General features: G+C 46.0%; 1 protein-coding gene across 1 annotated transcript; it reads left to right on the plus strand.

Moving 5' to 3' along the window:
- The first annotated feature begins 6,768 nt into the window (after positions 1–6,768).
- Positions 6,769–10,380, plus strand: LOC104558835 (transmembrane protein 14C). The gene is made up of 4 exons (XM_061995592.1): positions 6,769–6,904; positions 7,374–7,475; positions 9,302–9,386; positions 9,612–10,380. The coding sequence occupies exons 1-4, from the start codon at positions 6,829–6,831 to the stop codon at positions 9,667–9,669; spliced, it is 321 nt and encodes a 106-aa protein (XP_061851576.1). The 5' UTR covers positions 6,769–6,828; the 3' UTR covers positions 9,670–10,380.
- Positions 10,381–13,014: the final 2,634 nt, after the last annotated feature.

A 13,014-nucleotide genomic window follows, 5' to 3' on the forward strand; every position in this document is an offset into this window, starting at 1 on the left:
GTGGCTAATGTACATAACCTCGAGGTTCACATCACCACAGGCCGATCTTTGTTCCCCGGCAGTTGCCGCTAGAGGGAGGCCACCAAACACCAGAGCAGGCTTTCCCTTCCGAGGCCACACAGCCCTTCAAAGCACACAGCAGCTCCACAGACTCGGCATGCTGCAGAGAAAAGCCCCAGCCATGCTCGGGAATTCTTTAGTATGGCAAACAGAAGGTAAAAGTTACAGGTATCGGTTGCTATGTCCAAAAAAAAACCAAAGCAAGGAAGCAAACCTATTAAATGCTTCTTCCTGTAGCATGACAGTTGCTTTTACACGGTATTTTTCATTGAGAGGGTTGGAAGAGGCTGCCCAGGGAGGTGGTGGAGTCAGCATCCCTAGTGATATTCAAAATATGCATAGATGAAGTATCGAGGGACATGGTTTAGTGATGAGCTTGGCAGTGTGAGGTTAGTGGTTTGACTCAATCTTAAAGGTCTTTTCTAATCGTAATGATTCTATGATTCTGTGTTAGAAGCACTGCTGATGGACCAGTCAGCAGCACAGAAGCAGGATAATCAGGATGGAGAGTGTGCATAACTCTCTCGCCTCTCTTCTTAACAAGTGGTGATGGCTCAGAGTATCTTCTGAATAACACTATTTTGCCACCAACTTTATTAAACCATTGCTAATTTTGGGATCTTTTAAGAAACTGGATTGCAAACTGCAGCAGTTCAGAAATGACTGTTCAGGAAGCAGTTCAGGAAGGATCTGTCTCAGTCTGCTTATTTTGTTTATTCTGCATTTATAGCTGCCAACACCTGATAACATGGATCTGTGCAGAAAGGTACAAAGAATTTACCTCCAGAGCAGAACTTTGGTGGAAATCTTATTCCAGTTTTTGGAAGGGGAGAAGAAAAGGCCTTTGCTAACTTACTACCATGGTGACAGTTGAAGAGAGTAGTATTTCAGAGAGAGTAACTATTTTACAGAGTGAGAGTTAGGGTGTCCAACTTAAGAGGAATTTGGAACCAGCTCTTGCCCCCCTCCACCCCTTTGCTCTAACGAGCGGAATATCTCCTAAATTGAAACATTGCAATTAAAATAAAGGCATTCTCAACAATTTCTATAAATATTTAAAGTAGGCCAGTGCCATGGGTTTGTGTGAAACTGCTTTTTTTGCTTGGTAACAGGGGGGAGAGGGCTGCAGTGCTGTAAACAGTTCTTGAAGCATCCCCTGGCTCTGAGTTTGGACTCCAGCCCAGCTGGGCCAACCTAGTGCCTCTGCCATCACTATTTAAGGAGGGAAATCTTCAGCTGAAGAGGAGATGGAAGAGTAAGGCAAGACAGAGGTGAACATGCAGACCCCACAGTCAGAGGAGGAAGGAAGGAGGAGCGCTGGACCAGAGACCACCCTGCAGCAAGTGGTGAGAACACAGCTGTGCCCCTGCAACCCATGGAGGCCAAATAGCAGGACTGGGAGCCACGAGTAGCTCTAGGTGAGTGCGCCCAGATGGGACTGTGTGAGGAGGTGGCCATGGCGCAGGCCGTGCTGGAACACCTGTAGGCCGCAGAGACACACACAGGAGGAGGAAAGGAGCTACAGCCCTCGGGATGAATGCACACACGTCAGAGCAGCCTGTGCAGGGCTGCCCCGGGTGTGAGGGACCCTGTGCTGGATCAGGGAGGACTGGTGAGGAGCCCGCCTGCCTTGAGGAGAGATAAACGGTAGGAACCATCAGGAAAGGACTGACCGAAACCCCCATTCCTTGCCCTCCTGAGCAGTTCAGGAGGGAAGGAGGTAAAGATACCAGGATCAGATGCCTGAGCGCAGGAAGAGGGGAGGAGTGGGAGGGAGGGTGGTCTGAAAGTCCTGTTCTTCCAGGGACCACAAGGGGGACCATAAGTGGTGAGTGAGCCCTCTCTGTCCTTAGGATGTTCCAAAGGCCCTCGGTACTTATAGCTGATGGTGGTCCTTTGCTCCTGGACAGGCATAAGCCATGACACCCAGACTACAAACAAGATTATATGTAATTGTTCAGACTCCATAGGCAAATGGTAAAATATCACCTAACAGCAGAAGCAATAAGCTTGGCAGTTTGAAACTACAAATATAAAAGGTTCATGTACTCTGAGCCTGAACAAATACAGATCTTTTAAGACTGGATTATATTACCTGTTTCAGAAAGAACCCAGAAAAACCTCTCAGATTTCTGTCCAGCTGTGATCTAGAGGGTTGTTTTTTTTCATGAACGCTACTCCAGGTTATGTTTTTCTGTAAGTAAATTAATGTTTTCATTGCAACACTCGCTTCATCAGCAAACTCTTTCCCAGTGGTACTTGTAGCTGCCTTTGAACAGTGGAGCAAAGTTTTCAGTTCTGTTCAGCCACTCAATGAGATGGGGCATGTAAAGCACAAGCTCTCTCAAATGGGACTTCCAAGTAAGTCAGACTTTCCACTGCAGGCAGTTTGACTTGCTCAGATAACCCATTGGATGCCTTTCTGCTTACTGAGCTCTTAAAGACTTTCATACACATTGCCCAAGGAGCTGAAATCTTCACTGTAAGATGTAAGGCATATTCAAGTGCAGCCCTTTGACTTGGAAGACACTGAAATGAGCACACAAACAGTCTTCACTTGGATGATGTGCAATCTCCAGGACTCTACTGGTCAAAGCCCTGAAGTCATGACAAGTACCTCTGCATAGGCTGTCATCACTTTACAATTAGGATTCATGTCTGTGAATGAGAATTATCAATTCCCTTGACACAAATTTCGCATTCCTAACAATGAGCATGTTTTTACATAGTCTGATGCTGTACCAGCAGCTCCACAACCTTGCAAACTTCTATGCCTGTTCTAGATACTGTAATGGTTTTCCTCTATTCTTTAGTATTTCAGATGTCCAACATATAAAAAATGAAAGAGAGAAACAGCATGCATTACTCTTTTGCCACCCTATATGTGAAGTATGGAGGAGAGGACATTCAGAGGAGCTAATGTTGTACCCTCTGTCATTGACAGGAGAGAGACATCACCACTGCTTCACTCCTTGCTTGCCATTATCTTAGCCTAGGACAAATCTTGGACTCATCGTCAGTGTTTATTTAATTGGTCTATTAATGCAAGTACTCTGAGTACTCTGCTGTGCGGCTCTACAGCACAGTAATTGGACTTGCAATGGGATGTATGGACTTAAAGGGCTGGTACTTGCTAAGTCTCAAATTAGGTGCAACTTCTACAGGCCTTTAAAATATCTCCAGGAGTTGAAAGTTTCTTCATAAGCATTAATCTTCCTAAGACACATTAATTTTTCAGGTCCAGCAGGCACCATCTGGTGCTCATTTTCCACCCTGAAGTACAGCACAGTGAAGCTAATATGAGAGCTGAGACACCAGTTAGCTCCCAGGGCCTGATCTGTGGGAGCAGAAAGGGCTGTGGATTAGGCTGACCTGCTGCAGACATAGACCCTGTGGCCACGTGTTCCCCAGAGACAGCCGACATCAGCAGGAGCTGCAGTTTGAAGCTCATATGACATCTGTAGCTGCAGGTCTGCTGTTTCCCATTGTGAATAACTTGTAGGTTTCATGCTGTTTCCCTTTCAGCTGAATACACTTGAATACTTCACAAAACTCCCCACCCCTGGGAAAACGTGTGTTCTGTGCTTGCAGTATCAGAGATGTGCACAGCAACCACAACTGTCTGGCAGTGTAAGCCACGTTGCAGCCATAATGAAAGAGTTCCTGAAATCACAGCTGTGAAAGCATGTCCAAGGGAAGCAAGACACAGCCCTGTGCCTCCTCACATTTGCTGCTGGGCTTTGAGCTTGTGACTGCAAACCAGGCATCTGCAAAAATGTTGCTCTAGGGCTGTGGTTGAGCCCTGAATTAAATTCCCTGGCAGTAGGTCCACAAGCAGGATTTTTTTTGAAGAGAAGGGAGGGCAAGTCTTAGGCCTAGCTCAAGGCTCGATGCCTAGCAGTGGTGCTGCAGAAGCCAGCCTAAACCAGTACTCTCTCAGCCCTCCTGTTCCCACTCCTGCTAGTTATCCATGTCCTAACCGTATCAATTTCTCTACCAAGCAGTACCTGTGACAGCCCAAAAGAAAGGGTGGCAGAGATGATGAGCCAGGCATCTGCTCAAGTTGAGCCTAGTAACAAGACAAAAAAACAAGAAGAAAAAAAGAGAGGCTTACCAAGGTATTCTTTTAACTTCACTTAAGGAATGAAAGCAATGTGGATGTATTCATGTTTTCAGTTTTACCACTACTGTTAGACATCATCTTAGAGGTCCAATATTGGACACCCTCTTCCCCTCACCAGAATGAATAGCAGAAGCTACGTAAAAGAGAGATGACACGGAAACCACCAGGGTGTTGGGGATTGTGCCTGTCATTGCCATCACTCAGCATGCACACACTGTCCTCAGCAGAGCTTCTGGGAAATCCAGATACCTTCTTTTGACATCTGTATTGGTCTTACATGGCAAGGTTGTGGTAGTGCACGAGTAGACTGCAGGGGTAATTTCTGTGTGGAGACATCAGGAGTTGCCCTCATGTTGGGCAGAGCCAGCTTCAGTTGGCTCCAAAATGGACCACTGCTGGCCAAAGCTGATGCCATCAATGCCTCTGGTGGCACCTCAGGGATAACATATTTAAGAAAGGGTAAAAACAGCATGCATCATGCAGCAGCAGCTGTGAGACAGTGGTGAGAAACTGACAGAACAGCCCTGCAGACACCAAGTTAGTGAAGAAGCAGGGGAAGGAGGTGCTATAGTTGCTAGAGCACAGATTCCCCAGCAGCCCATGGTGAAGCAGGCCCTGCCCCTAAGGCCCATGGACGTCTATAGTGGAGCAGATACTCACCTGCAGCTCGTGGAGATCCACCATGGAGTGGAAATCCACCAGGAGCCTGTAAAGGACCTCACACTGCAGCAGGTGGACGTGCCCTGAAGGAAGCTGCAGCCCATGGAAAGAGGAGCCCACACAGGAGCAGGTTTGCTGTCAGGGCCTGTGGCCCTCCCATGCTGGAGCAGTCTGGCCATGAACAACTGCAGCCCATGGGAGGGATCCGCACTGGAGTAGTGCAGGAAGGACTGTCTCCGTGGGGAAGGCCCTATGCTGCTGCAAGTGAGAGTCCCTAACCCAGGAAACTACGGGCTGGTCAGCCTCACCTCCATCTCTGGAAAGGTGATGGAACAACTCATCCTGAATGTCATCACTGAACATATGAAGGAAAAGATGGTTATCAGGGGGAGTCAGCATGGATTCACCAAGGGGAAATCCTGTTTGACCAACCTGATAGCCTTCTATGAGTGCATAACCGGCTGGCTAGATGGAGAGAAGAGGATGACATCTAACTTGACTTCAGCAAGGCTTTTGACACTGTCTCCCATAATATCCTTATTGAAAAGCTCAGACAGTACGGATTGGATGAGTGGATGGTGAGGTGGATCGAGAGCTGTCTGAATGACAGAACCCAGAGGGTGGTGATCAATGGCACAGAATCGAGTTGGGATCAGTTCTGGGGCCAGTCTTGTTCAACATCTTCATCAACGACCTGGATGAGGGGAACAGAGTGTACCCTCAGCAAGTTCCCTGATGACACCAAACTGGGAGGACTGGCTGATTCCCCAGAAGGCTGTGCTGCCATTCAGTGAGATCTCAACTGGCTTGAGAATTGGGCAGAGAGGAATTTCATGAGGTTCAACAAGGACAAGTGCAGAGTCCTGCACCTGGGAAGGAACAACTCCATGCACCAGTACAGGCTGGGGATTGACTTGCTGGAGAGCAGCTCTGCAGAGAGAAACCTGGGAGTCCTGATAAGCTAAATATGAGCCAGCAATGTGCCCTCATGGCCAAGAAGGCCAATGGCATCCTGGGATGCATCAAGAAGAGTGTGGCCAGCAGGTCAAGGGAGGTTCTTCTCCCCATCTGCTCTGCCCTGCTGAGGCCTCATCTGGAGTCCTGTGTCCAGTTCTGGGCTCCCCAGATCAAGAGGGACAGAGAACTTCTGGAGAGAGTCCAGCGCAGGGCCACCAAGATGATCAGGGGAATGGAGCATCTTCCTTATGAGGAAAGGCTGCGAGAACTGGGGCTGTTTGGTCTAGAGAAGAGGAGACTGAGGGGAGATCTCATTAATATTTACAAATATCTAAAGGGTGAGTGTCAAGAGGTTGGGATATTCCCTTTTTCTATAGTAGCTAGCAACAGGACAAGGGGTAACGGGATGAAGCTGGAACAGAAAAAGTTCCATTTAAACATAAGAAAAAACTATTTCACTGTGAGGGTGAGGGAGCCCTGGCACAGGCTGCCCAGAGGGGTTGTGGAGTCTCTTTCCTTGGAGGTCTTCAAAACCTGCCTGGACATGTTCCTATGCAATCTGATCTAGGTCAACCTGCTTCTGCAGGGGGGTTGGACTAGATGGTATCTAGAGGTCTCTCCCAAACCCTACCATTGTATGATTCTACGATTCCCTGGGAGCATGAGGAGGAAGGAGCAGCAGAGAAGAGGCATTGTGGGCTTATTGCAAACCCCATTCCCCATCTCCCCGAAGTCCCGAGTGCCATTGAGCCAGGCAAGAAGGAGAAAGGTGGTTTGGTTTGGTTTGGTTTGGTTTCTGACGTTCCTACTTTGTTGTTAATTGGCAATAAGTGATATTCATCTCCCAGAAGCGAGCCCGCTCTGCTCGCACCGCCGAGGTCCACGCTGCCCCGCCGGCAGCGCTCCGCCGCCCGGCAGCGGCCTCGCCCCGGGTGCCCGTCACCGCCGGCGGGCGGGACCTCCGGGGACGGCGGCGCGGGGAGGGCGGCCCAAGGTCGGAGCGCCGCGCCTGCAGCCGCTGCCCTCAGATGGAGTACGACTGGGTGGGCTTCGGCTACGCCGCGCTGGTGGCGGCGGGCGGTGTCGTTGGCTACGCCAAGGCAGGTAGGTGGGTGGTGGTGGCAGCGACGGGGCTGTCCCGGTGCTGCCCGCGGGCAGCCATCCGCTCCGCCCGGCCCCGGGCCCGGCCCCGGCCCGGCGGCGGGTATCCGAGCGCCTGGTGGGGAGGGCTGTGTAGCTGCCGGGCCGACCTCAGGGGCTTCAGCCCCGCCCTGGCGGGCGCTGGAGGGGCTGCCGCGCTTCGAGCGCCCGCGGGTGGAGGAAGCCGAGGCGCAGGCTCCCAGGCTGCTGCCGGAGTCACCCCAGCGATCCGTCGTAGGTCCTTGTTGCATGGAAGCGGTGATCGGCTGAGGCCTGCAAACTGCCGTACTAATTAAAAAGCCCTACTCCAATATCTTTTGTTTAGGTCGTTTTTGTGGGGTTTTTAGTAATGGAAACCTGCAGATGCTTTTGTTTGTAGACTAGCTTGATGCATGCTCTTTTACTAACTGCTTTATCTCTCATTTTATTCAAGGCAGCGTTCCTTCTCTAGCTGCTGGCCTTCTTTTCGGTGGCTTAGCAGGACTAGGTGCTTACCAGCAGTCCAAAGATCCAAAGAATGTATGGCTTTCCCTCGGTAAGTTTGCTCAGCCCCCAGATTCTCAGCATTACTGGTAGCAGTGGGAATAGCAATTGTTTTTTCTAGCACGTTTCATCTGATCCATGCCCTCTTATTTGTACCAATATTCTAAGTGGTGTCAGGACTTCCTGCCCACAGCCAGGAGGTATTTGTGTTCAAGGTATTTGTCCTTGAAGCCAGAGTTAGTGAGAAATACCTATCTCCTCTGCTGTGTTAGACAGGATGTTAAACTCATGTGGGCCCAGGAAACTTAACATGAGAAATGTTTGGTTGTGGAGCAGCTTTTGGGTTTTTTTTAGCTTGTGGTCATAGAATAAGCATTTTTGCAACAGTCACAGCACTGTGACAAGTGGTGTGTGCTTTTATTGGTTTGCACAAGCACCTTGGAAGAGCAGTGTATGTTTTATTGGATCATATACTGTGGAAGCAACAGTCTGAAGTATATGAAAGAAAGGAGGCAACCATCTATTCTGCTTGCTTACAGTAGGTGGGACAAGAAGCATGGGTTTAGCTTACAGGTAACCCTTCAGTTGAAGGACATGGATAAAACAACAGTAGAAAGTACTATGAAGCTCTGGAAGACATCAGGTGAACTTCAGGGACTTCCATCACTGCAGGACTCAAGTAATGGTAAATCGAGGAACTGATCTTACCTTTCGGCACTAGGTTTGCCTAGAGGACCTCTTGAGGTTCCTTCTAGTTTCATAACTGCACCATAGTGTTATTGGTGTTAAGATACTATAGCATTGAAGTGATTTAAGACTATTTAAAACCAATAGGACTTGATCCTGTAATGTGATGAAAGGCTTTATGAAGGCCCTGGTAAATACTGCAAAGGACCAAACTGCCTTGTCAGTATGGAGTGAAATGTCAAACAGCTCAATGTGAGGCAAAGTTTCCATGTGAGAACTGTGTCTTCCCCTCTGGCAGGCCATGGGAGTAGCTGTGCAGTTCTGGCATGAGTTTTTAGCATCAGGACAGAAGGATGGACAGCTTCTACATATCTTGATGTGATGCATGTAAAATGCTTTCAAGTGGACCTCTTGAAAATGGTGTTGTGTCTAGTCCAACTCTATTCATCCGTTCCTCCTCAGCTCTGCTGTCTTCTGAAGTTGTGGTTCCTGCTGAGCTTTAGGTTCCATCATAGGTAGAAATCCAGAATCCTTTCTTTAGAGAGAAGTCTACCACACATCGTTTTTCCTGCCTTTCCTCTTTGAAGAAACAATGGCCTTGTGACTTTTATGTGACTCTTGATGTTTTATTTTTCCAGACTTAGAGATTCAGTCATTTGGAGTAATGTTTAAAATGTTAGTCACTCTTTCAGTTTGGTCCCTTAGATTGCTTTCTGTTCGCTAATTCATATTTTCAAGTGTGGTTATTTTATTTCTACTTGCAGTGTTTAGTGTCACCTTCCTGTTCAGAAGGTCACCGGGAAATGGGAACTGTAATCATGACTTGCCTCCCACATGGTGAACTTTGTCACCATCCCAGCTTTCTGGCAGTTTTGAACCCATCTGTATTCAAGGAAATAATCATTCTTTTGCCAATAAGGAGAAACTGAGGGAGAGTTAGTGATCTGCCCAGAGGGCTGCAGGTTGTGGTAGTCTCAACCCTACTGAGATCTATTCACTTGTACTGAGCGGTGGATGATGCTCACCAAAGCTTGCAACAACTTTACTATTTAACAAAAAGAAGTAAAATGTTTGCATACTCTTCTCTGTGGACCTAGGCATCTTTGGTTGGCACTGGTGAGTGTCCAAGTGTTGCAGTGCTGGGCTGCTTTTTCTGTTTCACATGGTTCTGACTGGGCTTCTTTCCAACAGTGGCATCTGGAACCTTGTCTGCTGTTATGGGAATGAGATTTTACAACTCCAGAAAAGCAATGCCTGGGATAATTGCTAGTGCCAGGTAAGCTGCCTGTCTTTTGTTCTCAGCTGTATTTTTTAATAAGCATTTTATTTATTTATGGATTACATTGTTTTAAAAATGTTTTGTGGTAAGTTCTGTGGAAAATGAAGTCTTCTGATGTTCAGCTAAATGAAACTTTGCCAATATTTTCTTCCTTTTTGTTCTTTTGGGTTTTTTTTGCCTCCTCCCTGTTTTTTTTTCCATAACAATTGTTCTGTTCTACAGTTTACTGATGGTTGGACGACTTGGATTGCAGATGATGGAAAAGCCTCTTAAGCCATAAGTCTGCATCAAGTAACTTGAAGATATGTGCCTGAGAAGCTTGAGAATGTAACTACCTAAACATGCTATGCAAAAGTGGAAAAGGCACGGCGGTCTGTGCATTGTATTTCTCATATGCTGATGCACGTGAGTTGTGTTTTTACAGGACTGGCATTGAGAGCCCTTGGTATGTCTTCCAAAATGGTATTTGTCTTAACATTTTCTGTGCTATGAAACAGGAAAATGTGAGTGTGGCATCAGTTTAACTTCTGTCCTGCAACTTAGTATAGGCAAAGACCTCTTGAAACTGGCACAGAAGAGCAGAATTGAAGCTTAAGTGTGCATCTGGATTTGTCATTCTAAAATCATCTATACCCCTAAAGCAAGGGGAGTAGAGTTTCCATTTTGTCATTAGTAATTGATTTAACAAACATGCTTCTTATGTTACTTCTCCCTTTCCTTGCCAGTTTATCTGGTCACAATGTTTGTCAGTCATGGACTTTGCTCTCCCAGCACGGTGTATTAGAAGCTGGCACCACAAATCACAGCCATGGAGCAGGCTGTCAAGGTTCTGCTGTAGTGCAATGAACTTGAAATTACCTGTAAGCAGAAGCATGTAGATAAATGTCATCCATTTCACTTTTTTAGAGTATGATTCATAAATTAAAATTACGCTTTAATAGATAACATGGAACTGTATACATAGCTCTTGTATTAAAATGTTATTCTAAATAAACCAACAAATTACTATTACAAACATTTCTGTTCTACACAACTATTTTTTGTTCTTGAATCGATCATCTGAACTAATACAGTTTGGTGCCTTTCCTGGATGTATTTGTGAACAGGAATTGTATATTCTATTCACTGAATCTAGTGACTTGTAAATGCAAAAATCCCATGAACTGGGGGGAGATATAGAGAACAAAAGCATACAGATCAGATACTCAGAGAAAAGGGACATTAAAATCCCTTTAATGGACTTTTCTTTTAAAAAGAGAAAGGGACATAATCTATTTTAGATTCGAGAAATGCTGAAATGCTCCATGAAAGTTTATGTCAAGACTTAAGGGCTCAGTTGATCAGTCTTTGTCCTCAGTTGATTGCCTTGGTGCCTCAGATCATTCTAAATATAAACCTGCCGTACAGAAATAGTCCTGGGAGCTACACAGGGATGGTAATGTATCCCTTTCTGGCCTCATTTAACTTGCAACTCTTTCTGCACAGATCCTGACCTTCCGTTTCCTCAGCCTTTTGTGTTTGGTGACTGGCACTGGGAGAGATGGAAGCAGTGGGGTTGATCCATGACATTGGTGAGGCTCTGGCTTTGCTCGGAGTTCTCTAATACCAAGCTAATACCTTAGCAGGAGGGTGGCACCGTGTGCTCTTCCTTCTCCCATCCCTGTAGCAGCACAGCGTGCATGTCAGTGACCTGGCAGCATGGGCGCAGGAGGCCGGTGTCAGCAGCCAGGCTCTCCCAGCAGCGCCGTGCTTTGCAAGGTGCGTCACAGCAAGGAAGCTGGGCTGAGGTCAAACCACTGTACCGAGTCAAGCAGGTTGGGTTCCAGATGAGCAGGACATGGCCAGGCATGAGCACAGCTGCAGCACAACTCCGGTAAGGGTCTCAGCAGCTTGGTCCCAGGCCACCCTGCTTGGGTCAGAGCTGGCTTGAGCACAGGCAGTGAGATCTCTTGAGGGAGAACTGTGCTGAGGACACCGTCCCAGAGCTATTATTCATCGTCCTGCAGAGTTCAGCTTCAGGTGCTCACCTGTATTTACTTTTCCTTACAGCCTCCCTACATAGGAGTGTGCAGGACAGCAGATAGTTTCTTTATGAATCATCCTTTTAAGTGCCTAATCCCAGGCCATGGACCCAGTGTTGGTGGCAGATGTCTTGATGTCTTTGCTCTAGCTTGGAAAGGTTGATAAGCCAGACATGAGCATTTAAGACGCATCTCTTTAAACTGTTGTATGGGTTATTTGACTCTTGCTGATTTTGAAGCAGTTCTTTTCTGTGGAAGTGAGATGCAAATATAGATGTATCTCCTGCAACAAACTGAGAATAGCCACAGTCCAGCAGTTTTCTAATTATATAATACTTGTCTCAAGTCAGGTAACTTGCAAATCTGGGCTGCAATTGTCCTATAATGGAATAAAGATAATAGAATACAGGGCATCAAACTGATAAGCTTTCAACTCTTAAACCAGAGTTAAGTTGCTACTGTTTTGTGACCTTCAGAAAGCAGCAGTATGAATTGAGAACTGCTGGTGGAACTCGTTACCACTTTTCATGTTTGGGAGAAACAATAGTAATCCAGACAAAGGGAGACAAGAAAAGCCTTATATATTTTTTACCTTAGGTCTTTATCAGCATATACTAAATTTCTTAAGCATTAGATGGCATTTCTACTCTGAGTTAAAATCCCTGTGCAAAGCCTATTATCCTGTTATTACTGGTTTTTTTTCTTGCTATTTGCAAGCAGAATTTCTGAATGCGTGCCATGCTTTGAGTGTACATAGGAAAAGGCTGTTGTGGTTATGCCAAGGCCGTTTCAATGTCTGTTAGCGTATGGTAGGGACAGCATGTTTCTTTTAGCCATATTTAGTGCCATAAACAGTACCTGTTGGCTTTTCTGCTGTAGGTGACTTACAGAGATGTGACCTATGGCTACGTTAGTTAATTTCCTTGACCAGGCGGTAATTTTAACTAAGTCAGTGGCATCTTGTACTAGAGTGATTCAGTTCCTATGCCTGTTATGGGAAGTCTGAGGTTGTCCTTCACTGCCATAGCCGATTACAGATATGTTCTGCAGATAAGTAGCATAGGCACATCTGTTAGTACTAAGGGAATTACAAATACTCAACTAGACCAATACTTAACTAGACCAATGGCAATTTAATTAATTTGAGTAGTTGAGTAATGCATTCCTTAGTCCATTACTGACCTATCCTTATATGGCTCTTCCAGTATTTAAGTAGCATTTTTATTTAGGCGCAATTTTCATAACAAAATATATGACTTTTGGTGCAACTGTTTTAGAGTAGATTTATTTTGAGAAAGTAAACATAACCCATATATTATGGCATATTAAGTCAACAAAAGGAATTACAAAAGCCATAAAAATACACTATTTTTTTACAATGCTTAAAGTAACCATAAACAGCTTTACATCTTTAAAGAACATACTCATTTTGCACTTTAAAAGAACTTCTAAGTCTAAAGCATCTGTTCTAAATGCTGTTTTTAACAGAAGTAGCCTAGCTCAACACCCTAAAAAACAGTTTATTGCATGTGGCAAGGTCCTTTGTGGGATGTTACTATAAAACTTAACATAGAAGCCAGGGAAAGTACTGAATGGACATATAA

The sequence above is a fragment of the Colius striatus genome, chromosome 4, assembly GCF_028858725.1.
Source record: "Colius striatus isolate bColStr4 chromosome 4, bColStr4.1.hap1, whole genome shotgun sequence".
NCBI classification, from domain to species: Eukaryota; Metazoa; Chordata; class Aves; order Coliiformes; family Coliidae; genus Colius; species Colius striatus.

Coding starts and splice junctions, on each gene's coding strand:
- LOC104558835 (XM_061995592.1), top strand. CDS start 6,829: ATGGAGTACGACTGGGTGGGCTTCGGCTACGCCGCGCTGGTGGCGGCG. Junction 6,905..7,373: donor CGTTGGCTACGCCAAGGCAG/GTAGGTGGGTGG, acceptor ATTTTATTCAAG/GCAGCGTTCCTTCTCTAGCT. Junction 7,476..9,301: donor GAATGTATGGCTTTCCCTCG/GTAAGTTTGCTC, acceptor TCTTTCCAACAG/TGGCATCTGGAACCTTGTCT.